Source organism: Theropithecus gelada, chromosome 13 (genome assembly GCF_003255815.1).
Source record: "Theropithecus gelada isolate Dixy chromosome 13, Tgel_1.0, whole genome shotgun sequence".
Taxonomy (NCBI): Eukaryota; Metazoa; Chordata; class Mammalia; order Primates; family Cercopithecidae; genus Theropithecus; species Theropithecus gelada.
In genome coordinates, this window is record NC_037681.1 from 92,009,699 (window position 1) to 92,034,840 (window position 25,142).

General features: G+C 37.4%; 1 protein-coding gene and 1 long non-coding RNA gene across 6 annotated transcripts in view; both read left to right on the forward strand.

Annotated features, from left to right (window-relative positions):
- The window catches only part of ZNF638 (zinc finger protein 638), a 152,553-nt gene that overhangs the window by 75,590 nt on the left and 51,821 nt on the right, over nucleotides 1–25,142 (forward strand). For all 5 annotated transcript variants that reach the window (XM_025353709.1, XM_025353710.1, XM_025353713.1 and 2 more), the window contains exons 3-8: nucleotides 2,887–2,948; nucleotides 10,344–10,382; nucleotides 11,139–11,437; nucleotides 12,615–12,892; nucleotides 15,544–15,690; nucleotides 17,032–17,154. In XM_025353709.1, coding sequence (XP_025209494.1) covers nucleotides 2,887–2,948; nucleotides 10,344–10,382; nucleotides 11,139–11,437; nucleotides 12,615–12,892; nucleotides 15,544–15,690; nucleotides 17,032–17,154 — 948 coding nt within the window. The remainder of the gene's footprint in view (nucleotides 1–2,886; nucleotides 2,949–10,343; nucleotides 10,383–11,138; nucleotides 11,438–12,614; nucleotides 12,893–15,543; nucleotides 15,691–17,031; nucleotides 17,155–25,142) is intronic.
- LOC112604586 lies at nucleotides 21,704–24,986 on the forward strand. Its single transcript, XR_003115253.1, has 2 exons — nucleotides 21,704–21,825; nucleotides 22,714–24,986. It is a non-coding gene; the product is annotated as an uncharacterized LOC112604586 (long non-coding RNA).

Sequence of the window (25,142 nt, forward strand, 5' to 3'; positions counted from 1 at the left end):
GAAGATTACATTTCATAGTGGTAAGAGGCAGTTGGGAAAGATGAGCATATTATAAGTAAGTATGAAAGGCCTTTAAGAGCTAGCCTAGGAGTTTAGACTTGAGGTGAGAGGCATTAGAAAGCTACATAAGTCTGTTGATAAGTGAAGTGACATGTTGGAAGTATATTTTAGGGCAACCTGACTGAAGTATGCAGGGTAAATAGAGATGAGATGATGTGGAGTAGGACTTCCACTTGGAAGCTTCTCTAAGTGTTCAAGTATAAGATGGTAAAAACCTGGGTTAATGAGATAAAAGTAAAAATTTGAGAGGAGAGGAAATTATTTAGTCATCAGAGCTCACCTAGATTGCGGTTAAAAACACACACACCTTTTAACAGCGCAGCAGAATGGGGCTCATCTAAGTAATGAATTTTTCACTACTAAGTGGCCAAATGATGGGGATTTGTGAAGATAGATTTTGATAGTACACACTGCCTCTCGTTTCTGTGATGTATTTTGCAGCCTCGTAAGTGTTTGTGTGTGTGTATATATGACATAAATATGAAGCCAATAAATGTAAATTACCGATTGTAAACTTTTTCCTACTGAGTAAATCTGACAATATGTATATTCCCCACCTTCGAGTCTTTGAAACTGTAGCTGTGAAGATGTACTTTGAGAATGTGAAATGTATTTGCTTGTTAAATTGGGGTTCAGATTTTAAAGGAGAAACTTTCCTTGGTTTAGGAACTGTGTCATAATGACTGAAGTAATTCAGTTTGAGAAAGTACTGACAATAAAAAACTGTTGAGAATAGTAAGTGAGCCCTGATATGAGTAGATATTTTCAGTTTCATTCTGAGCCTGCCTAATTCTGTATAGTCCTTGCAGCATCTCCTGCTAGTAGGTATTTATCACTTTTTCTTTGGGGAGACAGTGCTGCTTTTGGACTATTATCTAATGTGGAAACTGTTACTAGAGAGTCTAGAAGTTGGGGTGGGGTGGGTGTATTTACTGAGCTTAAAGCAAGTAATGTCAATTTGTGAAGCAAGCCTAAGAGAACATGTGTATGTGTGTTTTGAACTGAGAAGAGTATGTCTTAAATAGGGCAGCCATCGTGTTTTGAACTGAGAAGAGTGTGTCTTAAATAGGGCAGCCATCATCTTCAGGTGATAGTTGCTATAAGAATGGTATCCTGTATTACTGTATCTTCCTATTTTTTCAAGAAAAGCTGGAAATCTGGACTTGGGGGTAAAATCTCTGGATTATTGAATGTTGGCAACGTATTCAGATAACACACTTTATGGTTCAAATAAATCATGCCCAACCCACTGCCTGCACCAGTGTGTCTGTTTGATGTAAACAATGTCCAATTAATATTAAAAATACGGGTTTTAGTACTACTAGAGGCTCTTAACTGCCAGTCTCTTCTAGCTTTCTATTTGTATTACTAAACAGGAGGTACAAACATTTCTTTTTTGTAGTCCACAATCAGTTCCATGGCTTAATGAAATAGTTTAGGATTTGTCATACCTTGTTGCTAAGTTTAAATTGATGTTGAGCCTTGCAAATCAGTGTACCTTCTTTCAGATAGTTCTTGCCAAGGCAGAATCCAAAATTATTGTCAACCGTGATTTTAACTGTGGAAATTTCTAATGACCTAAAATGTGTTTCAAATGGAAACAAATAATAACATTTTCCTTAAGCAAAGTGTTGAAATACAGAGTTATCTAGTAAGTTTTCTGCCTTTCCAAATGCTGGAGGAACAGTAAAACATTGAGTAACATATATATTGCTTTTAACTAATTGTTTCACCTTGGAAACTGTATCTTTGTAAACTGTATTGGCCTTTTTTTTTTTTTTTTTTTAAACCAGATGTATCTTCCAGAGTTATTTATGGGTACAGATTGTAATTTTAGGACAGATTTATTTGTAAATGAAGTAATGTATAAGAAAGCATTTTGGGCCGGGCATGGTGGTTCACGCCTGTAATCCCAGCACTTTTGGGAGGCCGAGGCAGGTGGATCACCTGAGGTCAAGAGTTCGAGACCAGCCTGACAAACATGGTGAAACCCCGTCTCTATTAAAAATACAAAAATTAGCCAGGCTTGGTGGTGCATGCCTGTTAATTCCAGCTACTAAGGAGGCCGAGGCAGGAGAATCGCTTGAACCTAGGAGGTGGAGAGTGTAGTGAGCTGAGATCGCATCATTGTACTCCAGCCTGGGCAACAAGAGCGAAAACTCTGTCAAAAAAAAAAAAAAAAAAGAAAGCATTGTGTTAATTGTAAAGCTCTGTATATAAGGGATATTGTATCTTTGAAATGTTGTTACTTTTAAATTTTGAAAATAGATTTGATCAGTAGCATTTTCCCCTGTTTTTCCTAATCTTATTTGCCAGTGTAGGGAGTACCTTGTATGGAATGGTACTGGTTTATGAGGTGGCATTTTTTGATTGTTGATGTTGTTAGCTTGAATTTTAGAGGTATTTTGTCATTGAAATACTGTATTTTGAAGATGCTGTTTCACAGATACCATTTTACTCGTAGATTTTTTTGGTGTTTTCTGGTGTGTTGTTTTTATATTTGCAGTAAGTTTTTTCTGATCCATGCTTTTATTTTCTCCAAGTTTATATATTGATTTCAAAATGAGCAGCCATGGTTTTGATTTTTAAAATGTTTTCTGTAATAAAATATTTTCAAATGGGATCAGTGAGGTATGGTATTAAGTGCATTTGTTTCGAGGCCTTTAACTTTTGTTTGTGAAAATTTTATTGAGCAGCCAAGTGCTATTTATGAGTATGTTTGTTTAATTTTTGAAAAAAAAATATTCTTTGTCTTTTTTAAAAGCCTAATTCATTAATCAACATTAGGAATATTCTAATTTCAACACGTTTCTCCTTTTACAATAGGATTGGATTCAGCATCAAAATACATCTACTCATATTGAGAGCTGTCGACAGTTACGTCAACAGTAAGAACTTTTTTTTCTTTATTATAGATAGCATATTTACAACATAGTTAATGTTCAGATGTGACTGTTAAATACCTTTAGTATAATACTTTGGAGAAAAATATTTTTGGAAAGCTATTGTTTTTTAAAAAATAGTAGTTTTGTGGAAGTATATTTAATATTTTTCCAAAATGGTAGAATTCAGTATATCCTTTGCTCTTACAATTTTCTAGCTTAATTCCCAGTAGGTAAACTTTTTATGTCATTAGTTCATTATTTGCTGGCTTACCTTCCCTAGGATCTTTTATCTATATCAGAGCAGGTATCCTTTCTTCTCCTATCTCCACCTCTTCCCATAGGACAAGTCACTGAAAATCAGTGCAAACCAAACACCAGTATTTAATTTTGGAACTAAAGCTCTTCTCTGACTTAGAACCAGTTTTCAGAATATACCTTAAGTAAGGGATGGACAAGCTAGATGTCTTGTTTCCTTAACATTGGCTTTTCAATTCTTCCACCTTTTTCTTATAAAGACAGGGCGCCTGTGAAGGTTTCCCTACTCACCATAGAGGTGAAAAGTATGATTTTAACACTATGTTCCTGTATCTCTTGAAGTACCGTAAGATTAAACTCTGTCTTCCCTAATACCATTAAACTGTTCCTAGCCACCAGACTGACAGTAACGTGTTATTGGGCAAATGGATTTGAGATTATTATTGAGGATCCTTCTGGTCATAAGTGATTAAAGTTGCAGATTAGTTGCAGTGGCTTATGACTGTAATCTCAGCACTTTGGGAGGCTGAGGCAGGTAGGCTTGCTTGAGCTCAGGAGTTCAGGCCAACACAGCAATATCTCGTCTCTACCAAAATAAAAATAAAAAATCAGCCAGGCATGGTGGTACACATCTGTAGTTATAGTATTTGGGAGGCTGAGGTGGTAGCATCACTTGAGCATGAGAGATAGAAGCTTCAGTGAGCCATGATTGTGCCACTGCACTCTAGCCTGGGCGACAGCCTATTTAAAAAAAAAAATTTTTTTTTTTTGAAGTAAGAGAATTTGTCAGTTTATTTAACTGGGAAGCTTAAATCAGGTTGGTGGTTCTATTAATAGTTTCAGGAGCAGCTATATTGGATGCTCAAATAAAAATTAGTGTCAGAAATACTTCTTTCTTAGCTGTTGTCTTTTGCATTGGCCTTCTGAAATCTTGGACACACTTGTTTCACATAGCAAAATGGACCCCACGGTTCTGGATGTAAGTGATGTGTATAGCTGGCATTTCTAGGAGTTTTTTGTTTTGTTTTGTTTTTGTTTTCCTTACCCCACTCCTCACCCTGTGACACAGCCTTGGGAGGTTCTGAGAATATATGTCTCTCCCATCTGACCTTTTTTCTTTAAAGCACTTCTTTCTCCATAACTCTGGCAGAAGTCCTTGTTTTGACTCTGGTTCACTTTGGGTTAGTTGTCCATCCCGAAACCCATTATAGTGGCTGTGGGAATAGGGTAGTCCACCTCAGTTTGTGTCATGTCTGGTCCTGGTGTTGAGAGTGAGATAAGCGTCACCGGGATCTTTTGCATGAAGACTAGAAATCGGGGTTAGTATTCTATATAGATGCTGTACAGACAAATACAGGTTATCATGGGGAGATAATTTGTTACCTGAATTGGATATGCCTTACTGCCACTGTAAGGAATACAGTTGAAAATTGAAAAATCTCTCCAAAGCAGCATTTTCCCACAGGTACCCAGTGGGACATCTTAATTCTTATGAAGGTGAATTTTTATTTGGGTGGGAGTGAGTTATTTATTTTAGAGAGTCATTCATGCTAGTAAGAGGATTATAGCTACGTTAATTTACTTGAGCAAATGGTATGTATATACCTATTAAAGCCTTTTGTGTAGGTAAACCTATTATTTTTTCATACACTTAGGACCCTGATTTTTAAAGCATTTGCTTTCCATGCCTGCTACTTTAATGTTCTACTGTATTTATTTTTTAACCATATCAAGTGTATTTTGGTTGTCCACAGAGATCAATAGGGGAGACATATATAAATATAAGCGTACCTCATTTTATTGTACTTCGATTTATTGTACTTCCCATAATTTGCCTTTTTTACAAATTGAAAGATTATGGAAACCATGTGTCAAGCAAGTCTATTGGTGCCATTTTTCTTTTTCTTTTTTCTTTCTTTTTGACTTAAATTAGGAGAGAATAAATTTCTATTTAGAGTCCAGAAGTCTGAAATCATGGTGTTAGCCGGGCCACCATCCCTTCCGAGGCTCTGGGGGAAAATCTGTTCCATGCTTCTCTCCTAACTTCTAATGACGGGGGACAATCGTTGACATTTCTTGGCTTGTAGCCCATCAATCCTATCTCTGCTACTGTCTTCACACCACCTTCTCTTAAACCTCCCTTTGCCCTGCTATTAGAAGGACACTGGCTATTGGATCTAGGGCCCGTTGGATAATTCAGGATGATTTCATCTCAAGAGTTTTAGTTTAATTACATCTGCAAAGATCCTTTTCCAAATCAGGTAACATTCACAAGTTCCAGGGATTGGAACATAATATATGTATGTATCTTTTGGGGAGCACCATTCAAGAATCCATCTTAATCATTCTCCTAATACCAAATTGCTCTCTCGTTTGGGCCTTGAGCAGTGCTTTTGCTGCCAAAAGCAATCAAGAGCTGAAGCTGAAAATGAACAGTGTGTATATTAGCACCTGTGTGCTGGTAAGAACTGCAACTGGATATATCCTTCGATCTGGCATCCTCTGGGTCAGTTTCCACCTTTTCCTATTGTGGAGCTTAAGAGTTCTTTCGTTACACAGGTAACTGTGGTTTGAAATTTAAAACAACAGTATATCTTTCATAATTCTCCAGGCTGTGTCTCCTAACAGGCCTCATGATGCCTTCACAGTTTCTTACCTTCTGCACATTTTTCTTCACCTGGCCTCACTCTGATCACAGTGGCAGATCCAAGGCCTGCCTCTTCCCTTGTCTCTACTGGGCCGGTCAGGACTCTTTCCTATCGGTGCCATTTTTCTAACAGCATGTGCTCACTTTATGTGCCTGAGTCACATTCACAGTATTTCAATTTTTTTTCTTTATTGTTATACCTTTTATGGCAATCTGTGATCAGTAATCTTTGATTTCAGCTTGCTGAAGGCTCATGATCATCAGTATTTTTTAGCAATAAAGTGCTTTTAAATTAATGTATGTACATTTTTAAAAACATGCTATTGTACAGTGAATAGACTGGCATAGTCTAAATTTAACTTTTTATTTGCACTGGGAAGCCAAAAAACTTATGTGACTCACTTGGTGTGTGATGTTTTAGAACTGAATCTACAGTATCTCTGAGGTATGCCTATGTATTGATACACGAGAGAGGATTTACTAGGGGAATTGGCTTACACAATTATGGAGGCTGAGAAGTCCCACAGTATGCTGTCTGCATGTTGAAGACTCTGGGCTTCTGGTAGTGTGGCTCAGTCCAAATTCAAAAGCTTCCAAACCAAGGAAGCTGATAACATAATTCTCAGTCTGAGGCAGAAGGCCCTAGAGCCCCAGGAGTCTGCTGATGCAAGTCACATAGACCAAAGGCCAAAGAACTTGGAGTTCTGATGTCCAAGAACAAGGAGGCGAAGGGCATCCCGCTCTGAGGGAAGGAGGGGTGGAGAGAGGGAATTCCACCTTTGTCCATCTATTTGTACCATCTGGGCTCCCAGCCTATGGCGTGATGCCCGCCCACATTGAGGGCAGATCTTCCTTACTCAGCCCACTGACTCACAGACTAATCTTCACTGGAAACACTCTCACAGACACGCCAACAGAGAGTGCCTCACCAACCATCTAAGCATCCCTCAATCTAGTCAGGTTGACACCCAAAATTAACCATCACATTGAGGTTGTATGCACTTGAATAATTGCTTCATGACTTTCTCTCCACTGCAAAATAATTTAATAAATAAATTAGATTTGGTTAGGTGCTTGGGATCTGCATTCTTTATTCTTTTAAGCTGCGTTATGGGGATATACCTTCTTTCTACTCATTCCTCCCTTGATGTATATTTAGATTTTTCTTTTCTTATGGCTTATTCTCTCTGGCTTTATTGGATCTTTCTGGATTATGACACAAGAATAGTTGAGGAAAGATACAGTGCATCAGAATTTTAGTATTAAAAATAGGTAATTATACTATGTTTATTGTGTGCTGGGCATTCTAAGTGCTTTACATAATTGATTTAGTTTTCAAAACCATCTATGGGGTGTTAAGTATAAGGATTCTTCCTGATTTTATCAGTGAGAGAACTGAGGCACAGAGACAGTTTCCCTGCCATCATGCAGCAAATAGTTAAACGGAACTAGTTTAGCTCATAGGCGTTTATGTATCATCCCTTCTACTTTTTTATGGCTTAAAAAATTTTCAGAATAAAATATTGAAGGGAAAAAGGAAGGAAAACATTTATATATTATTCATTTATAGTCACCATTTGTTAATATTCGCTTTATTATATCTTCATACTTTTTTCTGAACTATTTGAAAGTAAATTGCAGACATTATGAGACGTCATTTCTAAATTCAGCATCTATCTCCTAAGTATAAGGACATTGTTCTGCATAACCACAATACAATACGTTTAAGGAGATTAGCAGTAATTCCACAATTCCTTCTAATATATAAGCCAAATTCATATTTTCCCATTTCTTTCCAGAATGCCTTTTATAACTCTTCCTGTCTGCCCCATCCATACCCCCAATCCAGTATTCAGTTTAGATTTATGTATTGCAGTCTCTTTTAATCTAGAATAGCCTACTCTTTGTTTTGTTTGTCATCTTTTTTTTTTGTTTGAGGAGGATGTTTTTACAGTGTTGACTTTTTCCTTGAAATGTCCAGGAAACTTGTCTTGTTGAATGTCCCACTTTATATAGTTTTCTATTTGTTTCCTTAGCATTAAATTCACTGAGAACATTTTTGTTGCAAATACTTCATTGGTGATGTGTATATTTATTGCATCACATTGGGACAAAGGTAATATCAGTTAACTAGGTCCTTACTCTTAATAGTTATGTTATACCACCTATGTTAGGAGCGTTACTGCTTCTGAAGCACATTTTTGACTAGTTGGGCAGGATAGAGGTGTTTCCAGATTCTGCTTGCAGAATGTATACATGCTTTATCTTTCTGCCCTGGGCAGCAGGGATGAGAACATGTGTTACCTAGTGAACAGGTCTAAACTTGGTGAACCTGAGCCTAGTGAAGATCAACAATATTATTTATTACTAGCTCTCTCAGCTCACTGAAACCTCCACCTCCTGGGTTCAGGTGATCCTCCCACCTCAGCCTCCTGAGTGGCTAGGACCACTGGCAAGTGCCACTATGCTCAGCTAATTTTTTGTATTTTTGGTAGAGACGGGATTGCCGAAGCTGGTCTCAAACTCCTGAGCTCAAGCAATCTGCCTACCTCAACATCCCAAGTGTTGGGATTACAGGCATGAGCCACCATGCCTGACCATTATTACCAACTCTTGAATGATAGTCTTCAAGCTCTTGTGAACCATAAACCAGAGAGCTCTGGAAATTTAATAACTTTGATGTGTTGTTAATCACTTTCATTTCCAGCATGTACATGTGAGAAAGCTAAGGCTTACACATACTAAGTAACTGGCTTTAAGTTTCATAGCCATTAAATGACAGCATCTACAGTGAAACCCACTTTTTGATGGGTTTGATGATAAAAGATTTACTTTGAATCACTGTAAGACTAGGAATTTATCTTCCTGGATAGTACAGAGCAATGAAAGTTTTTAAAAGCGTGGAAATAGATGGAACAGAATTATCCATATATTGGGAATTGTTGACACTAGATGATGGGTATGTTGGATTAAAGTTAACTGTTTTGTCTTCATAGCTTGTCCCTTCATAATTAAAAGATGCTCCAGACAATATATCTATTCTCAAAGTAGGAAGAATGAGGCAGAAGCTTTCTCAGATATCTGTCAGGGGTTTTGTACCTATGTCTCATTGGTTAGAACCTATCACTGGCTATCTTCTAGAGATAGGGGGAAAGCAAATATTTAGCTTTTTTAGCCATTGTAGTAAAGGGAAACAAGGGAAAAGGGAATTGAGAATTGCTGTGGGGTTAGCTTATTAACACTGTCTGAGGCAAATAGCAACCAAGACAAACCACTTTACTAAGATTTGACCTAACTTAATTTTCCTGTTTAGTGATTTGTCAGAAGTTTTCTGCCTCCATTTCCTTACTTGGCTTTCATCTTGCTGCTGAAATTGTATTCTTAAATGTAGTGATTTATTTAATATAATCAGCTTGTCCACATGCCTCTTAGAGTTCAGATTTTCTAGAAGTTGAGAGTGAAGATATAGCCTTTTTCTTAGGCTTCTGTGGTATTACTGTTTCTTCTAGTTTTTTCTGTGATTACTCCTTAATCATTTGTTTTTGTTTTTTTTTTTTCTTTTTCTTTGCTTTACTCTGAAGTTGTCAATGTGCCTAAGATTCTGTCCTTGGCTCTTTTTTTCTATAAACTCCATCTTGTGTTAATCTCACTCTTAGGGCTATAATTGTGGCTTCTACATGCCCGATTTCTAAATAGCTCTCATCTTTCCCCCTAATTCCAGGTGTTCCTTTACACTTGTTCTGAAAACATTCCTGTTGTCTTCTCTTACAAATGCTTGTTAAGTTCCCATTGTTTTTTCCTGTGTGTAACCTCATTACCTGATTTTAAGGCTCTTCATAATTTGTCTCTACTTGAAACAACAGACAGCCTGTCCAAGTTTCCCCCTTTGTAATTCCTTTTCATCATTTCTATGCTGCAGCTAGACTAGTTCCTGAAACAAAACACCAATGTTTTGCCTCCAATCTTAGTTTATGTATTGCCACTGCATGAAATCTAACCTAATCCATTCCTATTAATAGGTCTTTGTAAGGGCTACTTGAAAAGCAGCCCTTTCTGTGAATTCTCTCCTGATTCCTCTCACTGCATATATCTTCATGAGGACTACTTGGTGCAAGTTAAGGGGCGCCATTCGTGTTGTATTCTGTGAGTTGCCACATGGAATGTGATAGGAGTGGTGTTCCCTAGAGTTCTGTATAGTAGATGAACTGTCTTCTCTCTTTTAACCCTTAACCTAAGCTTGTATCTTGTACCTCTTAACACTTTTGTGCATATACTGGCTGTTTTACTTAAATAAAAGTTTAGTCCTTTAAAGTATGGGGAATGTGTTTCCCTGATACACCTATTAGCATAATACTTTGATTATTTATTGAACACTCAAAATATTTTATTTCCAGTAAAGGTTGTGAAAAGTCCTTCTGATATATTACAGGTAAAGATTAATTGAGCCTTACAGTCTTATTTTAGCTGTTAGTTAATGTTGTTTATTTTCAAAATAGATACCCTGATTGGAATCCTGAGATCCTCCCATCAAGAAGGTAATTTTTAAAAATAGTAATATTATTAAAACTTGACTGTATTTTAAAAGTAAGCAGTTAATTTTAAGAATGATTCTTTTGAGTTCTACTTTTGCCATTTAAACAATAGGCAAATGCAAAAGCCTCTATGAATCTGTAACTTATTCCAATGCTTAAATGTGACACAGCCCTGCCCCGATCTACTTTCTTTAGCCTTTTCTGAAAATATTTTATTCTGACTTTATTATTTTATGTTTATGATATCTTCTGTTATAAATGACTTGACTGCTAGGAGTGGTATTATTACGTTCTGTATACCCTAGGGGATTCTACTCAGGTTCGGTATGTACACACACGTACGCACACATAGAGAAATCAGAGTCATATTTATAGATGGCATAATCTTTCAGGAAAAAATTATTTAAAACATCTGTTTAAATAATTTCCTAAATTCTTACATAATTTAATACTTTAAAAACATAATTAGATATAATGTTGGTACAGGAAGAACCAGAGAAATTCATTATTGTATTCTTCTGTAAACTAGAAAACAGACATCCAAGCAGTTGGAGGGCTGATAAACTGTTCTGATTGTTTCTTATTTACCTATAAGGCTGAATTACATCGTAACAAACAGATTTTTGTTTTAAGGACATATCTTTTTATCAGAGTTTGGTATTGTTAACAGTCTGTTTTTAACAAGGTGCTTCTGTCATTTAGTATCATTTAAATTTACATTAAATTGCTGATCACTTTCTTTTTCCCCCCTACTTGTAGAAATGAGGGCAATAGAAAAGAAAATGAAACTCCACGAAGACGTTCTCATTCCCCCAGTCCTAGGCGTTCTAGAAGATCAAGCTCAAGTCACAGATTCCATCGGTCTCGAAGCCCAATGCATTACATGTATAGACCAAGAAGTCGAAGTCCAAGAATTTGCCATCGTTTCATTTCTAGATACAGATCCAGATCCAGATCCCGTTCACCATATCGAATTAGAAATCCATTTAGAGGTAGTCCAAAATGCTTTCGATCAGTTAGCCCTGAAAGGATATCAAGGAGATCAGTGAGATCATCAGGTACACTGATGGCCATGAAATAATGAATGTACTTATTTTGACTAAATTTTTAAATGTCTTTCTTTTTGGATTTTGAGAAATGTTCTATTTTTTTAAATTTTAGAATTGCTAAATGAGATCTGACCCACATCCCACAGAGTTAATTATTCCCTCTGGTAACTTGGCAAAGAAATGTGTGTGAATGTATGTGTCCACCAACATATTTAAAAACCAAGGATGGTAAAAATGTCTTAGTTTGCTTTAATAATTGATTATTGAATTCCATGGATTAATTTAAAATGTTTTTGAAAAGATTATTATTTTTAACCTGTGACTTAATGTTGATTTTATGGCCCTCTCAGAAATAACTCACACAGGCATGCACACACATACAAACACACTCCTTCTACAATGAAAGAAACCATAGTTAATATCTGAGAAGTACTTCGACACTCCCACTGCTTCACTTGACTAGCCTGAAAAATTCAAAAATAGTACTTTGCACAGGTCTTATTGTATCTAGTATAGTCTAAAATGCTGATTTCAAGTGGAGATACCTTTAGTTATATAAGGCATTCCTTCTTAAAGTATGTTCCAAGGATTGATTGGGGTCCTCAAGATCTTCCAAGTTCTGTGAGGCCTTCTCTTTTCCAATTACATGCCTTTATGAGTCTGGATTTTCTTTATCCAGAAGCAGATAAAAGAATTTAGGTTCTTCTTTTAAGCCTAACATTAAAATGTTTGGAAGAAGATATGGTAGTCTTACTCATTTCACTAATTTTGTTTTGGGAATTACAGTTGGTTTTTATAAAAATACTTACATTAATATGGGAATTTACTTTTTTTGTCATTACTTTCAGTGGCAAAGACTACAGTTACTTTTGCACCAACCTAACATATGAATTAATAAATTTTTTAAGATTTTAATTTCTAATATGGTAAATATCAATAAATGTAACACAAATCTTTGTAGTCTTTAAAACGTGTAAAGCAATCTCAAAACCAAAACTTTGAGGATCACTGGTATAAGGGAATAAAGGAACTTCATGTAAGCCTTCTGAGTGAATAAAGTATAGGTTTTTTAATTGTCTGTGTGCTCCCTGTTTAGCTTGAGAATAGCACTATGGGATTATGTCAGGAGATGGCTCCTACCTTAATTTTTTTCCAATTGAAACTGTGTTTTATATATTTTTACTAGATAGAAAAAAAGCATTAGAAGATGTGGTACAACGATCTGGGCATGGGACAGAATTTAATAAACAGAAGCATCTTGAAGCTGCTGATAAGGGGCATTCACCAGCACAAAAGCCTAAAACTAGCAGTGGAACAAAACCATCAGTTAAACCTACAAGTGCTACAAAGAGTGATTCAAATCTAGGAGGACATTCTATTCGTTGTAAATCAAAGAATCTTGAAGATGACACTTTGTCAGAATGTAAACAGGTGGCTGATAAAGCTGTTTCTCTCCAGCGAAAGGTAATTCTTTAAATTAATTATTTTTGGAGATAAGGTTTCACTCTGTGGTCCTGGCTGGAGTGCAGTGGTGCAAACATGGCTCACTGCAGCCTCAATCTCCTGGGCTCAAGTGATCCTCCTGCCTCAGCTTCCCAAGTAGCTGGCACCACAGGCGTGTGCCACCATGCCTGGCCAATTTTTTAATTTTTGTAGAGATGGGGTCTTGCCATGTTGCTTAGGCTGGTCTCAAAGTACTAGGCTCAGGCAGTCCTTCCACGTCAGCCTCCCTAAGTGCATGAGCCACTATGCCTGGCCTCATAATTCTTTGTTAGTGCAAGTATGCATACATTTGCTATGACAAACAGAAAACAAAATTGTTGCCGGGCATGGTGGCTTATGCCTGAATCCCAGCACTTTGGGAGGCCAAGCGGTGTGGATCACTTGAACTTAAGAGTTTGAGGCCAGCCAGAGCAACATGGTGAAACTCCCTCTCTACAAAAAATATAAAAATGAGCTGGACTTGGTGGCAGATGCCTGTAGTCCCAGCTACTTGGGAGGCTGAGGTGGAAGGATCACTTGAGCCCAGGAGGCAGAGGTTGCAGCCTGGATTACAGAAGGAAGACCCTGTCTCAAGAAAAAAAGAAAAAATGAAGTTGTCTTAACTTTTTTATTCCATATTTCCAATAACTTTGAAATTATGAGTCGTTAAATGATTTTAGTATGGAATATTTTACTGGTTTTCTTATGAATATAATAGACGTCCAAGGTTCAAAATCTTGTAGCTTAGGAATTCCAGTGGTTTGATGTTTGATGCGTCAAAAGAGAACATTTTGATGGTTTGGCATTTTTGGCTAGCTTCCCAAGCAGATCATTGTGATGAGTTTTGCTCTCTAATTGAGAAAGTGAATAATCACCAGTAGCATTATTGAGCTTTTGTAATCTTTTTTAGTAAGGTATAAGGGTGAGCCTCTCCTGAGAAATGATCTTTATACATCTGTTCTATACTTTTTGTGGTACAATTCAGAAGTCAGAAACTCTGTTGTACAGTGTAAAATGTATATTTTGATACTGATTTTTAGTGTATTTTGACTGTAACCTACTGGTTACAATACTAAGGTATTGTTTTATTGTGTGTGTTTATTGAATCACTATGAAATAATATATTAAAACATCAAGAGACTATCTTCAGAGAAAATCCTAATAGGCCAAATATCGAATATTTTGTATATTTTAATATTAATAAGTTTTCAAGCATTTAGGTATGGTATGCATTGCTCTCATTAAAGACTTAAATACATTAAAGACTTTCAGTATGTGCTGTTCTGTGCCCCAAAGAACTTAACGTTTAGAAGGATAAACTTGTAGTAATCAACCAGTAATTAACAGAATTTTGAAGAGCATTGGGAAGAAATTTTTGAGTATAAGGAAAATTTTGAAGAGGCTGAGTTAGTCTCATAAGATTATTAATATATGAAGTTCTTTTCATTTTGGTTCAAGACTTCTAGGTGGTGGCAGTGGAACTTTTTTAAAAAAAGTTTTCTTATTTAGTAAAAAATAGGAGAGATGGGGATCTCACTCTGTCATCTAGGCTGAAGTGCAGTGGCACAGTTATAAGTCACTGCAGCCTCAAATTCCTGAGATCAAGTATCCTCCTGCCTCAGGCTCCGGGATAGCTAAGACTACAGGTATGCACCACCACACCCAGCTGGGTGTTTTCATTTTTTTTTTTTTTTTGAGACGTAGTCTCGCTCTGTCTCCCAGGCTGGAGTGCATTGCGTGATCTCGGCTCACTGCAACCTCCGCCTCCCAGGTTCAAGTGATTCTCCTGCCTCCTGCCTCAGCCTCCTGAGCAGCTGAAATTATAGGCGCATGCCACCACGCCTGGCTAATTTTTTTTTATTTTTAGCAGAGACGAGGTTTCACCATGTTGATCAGGCTGGTCTCGAACACCTGATCTTGTGATCCACCCACCTCGGTTCCCAAAGTGCTGGGATTACAGGCGTGAGCCACCGGGCCCGACCTTTTTTTTCTTTCTCTTTTGTCTTAGTATGTTGCCCATCCTGGTCTTAAACTCCTGGCCTCAAACTCCTGGCCTCAAGCAGTCTTTCTGCCTTGGCCTCCCAAAGCACTGGGATACAGGCATGAGCCACCATGCCTGACCCTAATTTTTAACATGAGTGGTAAAGGTGATACTACACTGTATTCAAATGGTATGCATTATATATGAATTTTTAAAAATATACCTGTCTAGATACCATTTCCAATTATTAGAACAGGGGGGTGAGCAAAGCTGTAATTTCAGCTTTCCTTGTCGGTGGGCCATGTAGTTTCATAGAAAAATTCTCTCTAATGGCCTTGGACCATTCCATAGATCTTATTTGCTATAAGATGCTATAAACAGAAAAGAGCACCTATAAACCATTTCTGGGTTAAAAAATATAAATAACATTTCTTATCACTTTTGCATTTAAAATCTTATTAAAGTGTTAAAATTGTGATTTTAAAAAATTACGTAAAGGGGGTGGTGAAGGAAAAAGGAAAATGGGTAAAATATTTGGAAAAGACCCTTTAATATACTAATATTAGTGGTAGAAGAAATTATATGGGAAATTATTACTGTACATTGTAGCTTAATTTGGTTTATTTTTAATTTTCTTTCACTCCAAAAATAGCTTCGGAAAGAACAATCATTGCATTACGGTTCGGTTCTTCTTATATCGGAATTACCAGAGGATGGTTGTACTGAAGAAGATGTTAGAAAATTATTTCAACCATTTGGGAAAGTGAATGATGTCCTGATTGTTCCATATAGAAAGGAGGTGAGTCATTTAATCTGGTAAAAATTCATACAAAGTCATTGCTTTGATGATTCTATAAATTGCTGTTGTGTTCCTTAGCTGTTTGTACTGCATATATAATTGTTCTTTGAGAGTTATATAAATGTTTGGATGTGAGTGAGCAAGTGCCCAATATAGTGTTTTATATCCTTTAAAATAAGTGTTTGCCCACTTTTTCTGTAAAGGGCCAGATAAATATTTTCAGTTTTATGAGCCAGTTATAGGATCTCAACTACTGTGCTCTGTCATTCTAGTACAAAAACAGCTATAAGTAATATGTAAATAAGCGAGCATGGCTGTGTTGCAAAAAACTATTTACAAAATAGGTAGTATGCCATAGCTTGCTTTAGAACACCAGTTTGAACATTGCTTTAGAACACCAGTTTGATCATACTAAAACAAATTACTTCCTTTGTATGGTGAGTATTGTCTGTGGGTTATATTCCTATAACTCACATGATAAAGTTAAGAACTATGAACAGTCTTTAAGCACAACATAAAATAGTGAGTTAAGGCTGGGCATGTTGGCTTTTGCCTGTAATCGCAGCACTTTGGGAGGCCGAGGCAGGTGGATCACCTGAGGTCAGGAGTTTGAGACCAGCCTGACCAACATAGCAAAACCCTGTCTCTACTAAGAATACAAAAATTAGCCAGGCATCTCTAATCCCAGCTACGTGGGAGATTGAGGCAGGAAAATCCCTTGAACCCAGGAGGTGGAGGTTGCAGTGAGTAGAGATCGCGCTGCTGCACTTCAGCCTAGACAACAGAGTAGGACTCTGTCTCAGAAAAATTTGTGAGTTAAGGCTGGGTGTGGTGGCTCAAGTCTGTAATCCCAGTACTTTGGGAGGCCAAGGCTGGAGGATCACTTGAGGCCAGGAATTCAAGACCAACCTGGGCAACATAGCGAGACCTCTGTCTTAACTTTTTTAAAAAGTTAGTCAGGACGGGGAACATGGTGATAGTGTTGTCTTTGTTGCGAGAAACCTTTAAAATGTCAGACCTACCACAAGCTGGACCGTATCTTCCCTTCCCTCCTGTTGTTCAGTGAGCCCTGCCTTCTCATTTCTTCTTGTTGCATGAGCCTGCCTGGATTTTTTTTATCTTGGTAGTGGTATAGAAATTCTGTAAGGTTAAATGGCCATTTCATGTGTGAAACATCCTTAATCAAATTACACATGACCAAAATAAAAACAGGCAAAAGCAACCATGACTTGAGGTAATTTCATAGTTTGATGTTACAAAAGAAAGGATTAAGTCAATTTTAAAATGCAGGAACTTTTAAAGGTAAATTTGTGACTAAAGATGGAATAAATTTCATTTTAGGCTTACTTAGAAATGGAATTTAAAGAGGCGATTACCGCAATTATGAAGTACGTTGAAACAACACCGCTTATGATAAAAGGCAAAAGTGTGAAAATATGTGTTCCAGGAAAGAAAAAAGCACAGGTAAACTGGATTTAGGTCACTGTTGTTTAGTTTAACTTTTTTGTTTAAGTATGGCACACATACAGAAATATGCATAGAAACATAAATGTTAGCTCAACAGATTATATGTGCATTAATTCAAATATATTGAAATCAAAACTTCTTCATAAATGTATAGTGCTGTATACAGTATTAAATAACAATAACTAGGAGAAAATACTTGGCCATATATAACACAAAAATAGCAAATATCTGTGAATCCGGTACCTAGGTCACAAAAGAGAACATTGACAGTACCTGGAAGTCCCTTGCTTACTTCTTCTGAATTCTTACACTCTCCCTTTTTCCCACAAGTAATCACTAACTTGTTTTCTAATGCCATAGTTGAGTTTTGCCTGTTTTCAGCTTTACATAAACAAAATCATAGAGTGTATATTCTTTGGGCTTTTACTTCCTTAGGAGTATCAATTTTTGTAACTTTATTCTTTCTAGATCATTTCTATGCTTCAGTTTATATGTCTATAGATAGTATCTATATAATTAAATTACTCTTTAAGGATGACCTTTCTGTTAGGTACAAAAGCTATATCTCACCTGTAAGGTTTTCTTTGTGTATGTGTATTTTTAAAAATAGGGTGTTGAGAAAATATTTTTATTACTTAAAATTCTTCTATTTTTAATTTTTGTGGGTACATGGTAGATATATATATTTATGAGGTACATGAGATATTTAGATACAGGCATGCGGTGTGTAATAATCACATTATGGAAAATGGGATATCTGTCCCCTCCAGCATTTATTCTTTGTGTATCAAACAGTCCAGTTATACTCTTATAATTGTTTAAAAATGTACCATTAAATTCTTTTTTACTATAGTCACTCTGTTGCGCTAGCTAATACTAGGTCTTACTCATTCTGTTGTTTTTGGTTTTTTTTTTTGGTACCCGTTAATTATCCCCTCCTACCTCCTATTACCTTTCCCAGTCTCATAACCATCCTTCTACTTTCTGTCTCCATGAGTTCAGTTGTTTTAGATCCCACAAATTGTGGGATTTTTTAGATACTACAAATAAGTGGGAACATGTGATCTTTGTCTTTCTGTGCCTGGCTTATTTCACTTAATATAATGACTTCCATTTCCATCCATGTTATTTTAAATAACTGAATCTCATTCATTTTTATGGCTGAATAGTACTCCATTGTGTATATGTGCCACATTTTCTTTGTTCATCTGTTGATGGACACTTAGTTTGCTTTCAAATCTTAGCTAATGTGAACAGTGCTGCTAGAAACGTGGGAGTGCAGATATCTCTTTGATATACTGATTTCTTTTCTTTTGGGTATATATACCCAGCAGTGGGATTGCTGGATTGTGTGGTAGATCCTATTTTTAGTTTCTTAGGACCCTTCACACTGTTCTCCATAGTGATCGTACTAATTTACGTTCCCACCAACAATATACTGAGGGTTCCCTTTTCTCCACATCCTGGCCAGCATTTGTTTTTGCCTGTCTTTTGGATAAAAGCCATTTTAACCGGGGTAAGATGATATCTCATAGTAGTTTTGATTTGCATTTCTCTGATGATCAGTAATGTCGAGTACCTTTTCATGTGCCTTTTTGCTGTGTCATCTTTTGAGAAATGTTTCTTCAGACCTTTTGCCCATTTTTTAAATCAGAATATTAGATTTTTTTTCCCTGTAGAGTGGCTTGAGTTCCTTCTTTATTCTGCTTATTAATCCCTTGTCAGATGGACAGTTTGCAAATATTTTCTCTCATTTTGTGGGTTGTCTCTTTGTTGTTTCCTTTGCTCTGCAGAAGCTTTTTAACTTGAAGTGGTTCCATTTGTTCATTTTTGTATAGCATTTGCCTATGCGTGTGGAGTATTACTGAAGAAATCTTTGCCCAGACCGATGTCCTGGAGAGAGAGTTCCTCCAGTGTTTTCTTGTAGTAGTTTCATAGTTTGAGATCTTAGATAAAAGTCTTTAATCTATTTTTACTTGATTTTTGTATATCTTGAGAGATAGTGTTCAGGTTCATTAATGCATATGGGTATCCAGTTTTCCCAGCTGGTACCTCCCTAGGTTATATGCCACCCTAGTCCACTAGCTCTGATCCCAGCCCCAGTCCTAAGAGTTGCCTAGGAGTTGCAGTCCTTGTGTCCTAGACTGCCTTTCAGGTTTGCCTAGGACCCTGTGAAGGGGTGGCCTGCCCCTCCACACCTGTGGGTGTTTCTCGTTAGGTGGAATGAGAGACTTGAGAAAAGAAATAAGACACAGAGACAAAGTATAGAGAAAGAAAAGCGGGGGCCCAGGGGACCGGCGCTCAGCTTACAGAGGACCCACGCCGGCACCGGTCTCTGAGTTCCCTTAGTATTTATAGATAATTATCTTTACCATCTTAAAGATCAGGGAGTGGCAGGACAATAGGATCGTTTTTAGGGAGGAAATCAGCAGTAAGACATAAGAACAAGGATCTCTGTGACTTGAATAAGTTCAAAGGAAAATCCTGTGCCTAGAGATAAACCTTTTAGCAGCATTGTTTCATCCTATCACATGGGGATAAACCTTGGACAATACCTAGCTTTTCTAGGAACAAAGACACACCCTGCACGCCCAAAATCCATTAAACCTTGAGTTACCACAGCACATGTCTCTTGCAAGAACAAGGTTGGGGTAGGGCCGCAGATTAACAGCATCTCAAATACAGAACAAAATGGAGTCTCTTATGTCTACTTCTTTCTATATAGACACAGTAACAGGCTGATCTCTTTCTTTTCCCCACACCCTGGAGCACTTGAGCCCATGGTAGTGAGGCTTGCCAAGAAAGTCAGGTTTTTATTGCTGGGATGGATGATTCCTCTTTGGCTAGATCTGGTCCAAAGGCTCCGTCAGTGCATGGGCACTAGCTGAGCCCAGCATGGCTTTCCTGTCCCTCCCTTAAGTGCACAGACTCTGTCCATGTTGTGGGGCCAGATGGGGGAGGTGTGCTGTCAGGGATTTAAGGCTGTCTCTCCTACCCTCTTCAATGCCTCTTTCAGTGATACAAAGTCAAAACCAGGTAGTATGATTGCTCACGTGATATTTGGTTCTTGTGATGATGCTTTTCTGTGTGCAGATAGTTGTAAAATTTGGTGTTCCTGCTGGGGGTGGGATGAACAGTGTAGGCTTCTATTCTACCATCCTGCTCCACCCAGTAATTTAGTTTTTCTACTTGCTGTGGAATGGCTACTTTATAGGGGTTCTATAACACACATTTCTCAATAATTTGATTTGGTAGTCTAACCATGTTAGTACATTTAGATTTGCCTCATTCTTTTTAACTTCTCTATAGTGTTTCTCTGTATGAATATACCACAGATATATTATCAATTCCTTACTGATTGATATTTAGGTTGTTTCTAGAAACAGAACTTTAGTTAACACCTTGTGTACCTTGACAGGCCATCTTTTGACATTTATGATAGTGTTTTTTTAGGTGATACCTACCCAGTGGAATGGTTGGTTTGTAGATGCGCAATAATGGATAATGTAAGATTGCTCACTAAATAACTGTAATAATTTACTCCTTGGTAATTTATGAGAGTGTTACCAACATCTTAATTTCTTCAGCTTTAAAAATGCATCATATGGAAAATGATACCTAGTTTTAATTTGCATCTTTTGATTATTCATTAACTTCATCTTTTTGTATAATTGTTAGCTATATCTATTAACTGTTTAAGTGAGTTGTCTGTATCTTTTCCTATTCTGTTATTGTTATCATTTAAAAGATATTCATTTGAAGGTGCATGAATATTGTGCATTCTAGACACTAATTTTGCATTTTATGTAAGAAGTATTTTCTTTTTTTTTTTTTTTTAAATTTATTTATTATTATTATACTGTAAGTTGTAGGGTACATGTGCATAACGTGCAGGTTTGTTACATATGTATACTTGTGCCTTGTTGGTGTGCTGCACCCATCAACTCGTCATTTACATCAGGTATAACTCCCAGTGCAATCCCTCCCCCCTCCCAGAAGTATTTTCTTATAGTGTGTTGCTTGTGTTATGCATACATATAACGAGTTTGAATTTTTTTTTTTTTTTTGGCAGAGCCTTGCTCTGTTGCCCAGGCTGGAATGCAGTGATGCTATCTTGCCTCACTGCAAGCTCTGCCTTCTGGGTTCACGCCATTCTCCTGCCTCAGCCTTCTGAGTACCTGGGACTTCAGGTGCTCGCCACTAATAGAGACGGGATTTCACCATGTTAGCCAGGATGGTCTCGATCTGACCTCGTGATCTGCCCGCCTCGGACTCCCAAAGTGCTGGGATTACAGGCATGAGCCACCTCACCCGGCCACATTTGAAATTTTTGTGTACTCAAACTTATTGGTATTCTATGGCTTCTGTGATTTTTTTCTTTTCTTTTTTTTTTTTTTTTGCCTGTGACACAACCTCAGGAGGTCCCAAGGACATGTGCCCCTCTTTTTGAGATAGGGTTTCACTCTGTCACCCAGGCTGGAGTGCAGTGGCACAATTTTGGCTCATTGCCACCTCTGCCTCCCAGTTCAAGTAATCCTCCCATGTCAGCCTCCTGAGTACCTGGGACTACAAGTGCAAGCAACCACGCATAGCTAATTTTTAATTTATGTTTTGTAGATAAGAGGTCTCACTTTGTTGCCCAAGGTGATCTCACACTCCTGGGCTCAGGTGATTCTCCTGCCTCCGCCTCCCAGAGTGTTGGGATTACAGGTGTGAGTCACTGTTCCTGGCCTGCTTTTTTCTTTTGTCTTTTTAAGAACTTGCCTGTGCTCAGGAGAATGGCGTAAACCCGGGAGGTGGAGCTTGCAGTGAGCTGAGATCCGGCCACTGCACTCCAGCCTGGGTGACAGAGCGAGACTCCATCTCAAAAAAAAAAAAAAAGAACTTGCCTGTGCTAGTGCCTAGAAGATTTTATTCCTTAATCTATTACTTGCAGCAATAGTATAGGATTGGAATCAGTATTATTTCCAAAATGGGAGCCAGTTAGCCTCAACACTGTTTATGCCTAATTTATCCTTCCTTGTTGATTTGAAAAGCTGCTTTTATTTGTATAAATTCTGTATACATAGATGTGTTTCATACTCTTCTGCTGTGGCAATACTATGTGGTTTCTGTTATAGCAATTATTATAACTTCATAATATTTCCCTCTCTTTCTTGTAGAGTTATTTTTCTTGGTTTATTCATTTTGGTTAATGTTTTTCCTCTTTATTTAAATTTTGTTTAAACTTGAACATTTATTCCTGCACATTAGTTTTAGAATCAGTTTAAGTACTCTAAAAAAAACTTACTGGAATTTAATTAATACTGTGTTGAGTTTGTACTAGTATTTTTACAACATTAAGTCTTATCAAAAAACATGGTTCGTTGGCTGGTGGCTCATGCCTGTTATCCTAGCATTTTGAGAGGCTGAGGTGGGCAGATAACTTGAGCTCAGGAGTTTGAGACCAGCCTGGGGCAATATGATGAAATCCAGTCTCTACTAAAAATACAAAAATTAGCTGGGTGTGGTGGTGCGTACATGTAGTCACAGCTACTCAGGAAGAGGCTGTGGCAGGAGGATTGCTTGAGCCCACGAGGTGGAGGGTCGCAGTCAGCTGAGATGGCACCATGGCACCCCAGCCTGGGCAACAGAGTCAGGCTTTGTCTTAAAGAACATGGTTTGTTTATTTAGATTTCCTTTTATGCCCTTTAGCAAGTTTTATTTTATTTTTTTTCCATGAAGTTCTTGAACATTTTGTGGGGGTTAAATTTATTATTTTACTTATTTTTACATATAGCTATTAGAGAGGATCTTTATTTTTTAGTTCTCATATGTTTTCTAGTTAGTTACTACTAGAGTAACTTGTCATCCTAGTTTATACCTGCTACATGCCATACATTTATTCCCATTGTCCTGGTTTGGATAATTAAATCGTGTGGCCTTAGTTATTACCAATGTTACCATTTAGGATTTCATTGTTTCAAATAACAGAAAACCTCACTAGTAGGTTGTTAACAAATAAGAGAGATATTTATCTCATAACAGAAATCTGCATGTAGGTGGTCCAGTGCTGGTGTAACAGCGCCATAGTATCTTCAGGAACCCCGCCTTGTCTTCCAGCACTACTGTCTTTAGAATGTGTCTTTCATCCTCAGTTGTAAGATGGTTTCTGCGCCTTCTGGCATCTTTTCTATCTTCGAGACATAAAGGAATAAAAATGAAGAGCAGAGTGAGTTTTTGTTTTCTTTTCTGGAAAGAATGAGTTCCCCAGCAGCATTTGCCTGCATTTGATTTACCAGAGCTACCAGACACATGGCCATCTAGTTGCAGAGGCAGTTAAGGAGAAACAAGGATTAAATACATAATTTAAGAACTTAAACTTTATTCTGTAGAGAGGTATATGTTCAAGGTTTTTGAACCGGGGCATGACATAATAAAATGGAGATTAGAAGGATTCATTTGGAAATGGTCTGGAGAATGAGTTAGGCAAATGATTCTGAAGGCAAAGAAAGCCTAGCAGATTGATGAAAGTGGAGAAGAGCACTGAAGTCCAGTTAGAAAACTCATTTAATCAATATACTCAGCCTTTTGTGATAATGGTAACGATTTGGGGGTAGACTAGTAACCTTGAAAACAGAAAGGAATAGTGGCTTGTCTTAGCGACTGTCCAGAAAGACTCAGCTGATCATTAAATTTTGGGAATTGTTGAGAAGGCCAGTTTTCTTTCATTCTAAACAGTTAACATAGTTAAGGATAAGGAACATAGGTAAGGATACATTTAAGGAAATAGAATGTTTAAAATAGCTTAAAAAATTCTCTTGGCCAACTTTTTGATGAAGTTGGTAAGGTAACAATGTAAGTCTAAGAGGCCAGGCATATTTACTGTCATGATTTTCTTAGTAATGAACAGGGTAAAGAAAATACTAGCACTAAAATCTAGAAAACATGCCATTTTCATGGCAAATATTAATGTTCTCCAGCTACGTATTGTTTGGATGATGCTGGAACAAGAGGGCTAACTCATGACACCTCTGTTGTGATAGAGCAACATGCCTAGGGATTGAATGGAGGGAACTCCTAACAGAATTTGAGTTGTGCCTTCTTCATATTGGAAGTATGTACATACTTCCAATTGGTTTTTTTGTTGTTGTGTTTGTTTTGTTTGTTTTGTTTTGTAAATAAGTGTCTGAGGCAGGAAGGGGCAATCTTTTTGGCGTGTTACCACTTCAAGTTTTTCTACCAGTGCAAGCCAGAAATAAGCTGAAAGAACAAACTAGGAAAAAGAAGAGCTGTGCTATAGCTTTCTTGGTCCAGATCTTGATTTTGGCATGGCATGTCAAAATGTAGAAAAAACTTACCTTCCCAACATTTGATATTTCATGTTAGGACTGCCTCTGACTCTAGCTATGTTTCATGTAACATCCTTTCCATTTTGCTGCTTCTGGGAATCAGTAAATATTACAGAAAAGGTATTCTATATCCCTGTGTTAATACAGATTTGTACAACTCTTGTCAGAAACTAGGTAACCTAGTCTTTAATAATAACCTTGCAACCTAGTCTTTAATAATAATAATAATTTAATAATAATCTTGACATCCATTCTTAGCAGTGATTCTTAAGTCTTTTTGAGCTACTCCTTGCCCCACCATTACCAGTAATCTAATGAAAGCAAACATTCTTTTTTCTCCCAGAGAAAGGGTCATATACTCATACTTTAAAAGTTTTCTTTCCAGCGCAGTGGGTCACGCCTGTAATCCCAGCACTTTGGGAGGCTGAGGCAGGATAATTGCTTGAGCTCAGGAGTTTGAGACTAGCCCGGGCAATATAGTGAGATCTTATCTTTACAGAAAATTTAAAAATTGACCAGGTGTGGTGGTATGCATCCAGCTGCTGGGTAGGGTGAGGTGGGAGGATCGCTTGAGCCCGGGAGGCGGAGGTTGGCTGGGTGATGGAGTGAGATCCTATCTCAAAAAAAAGGGGGCTAGGAGATGGTCAGGAGCCC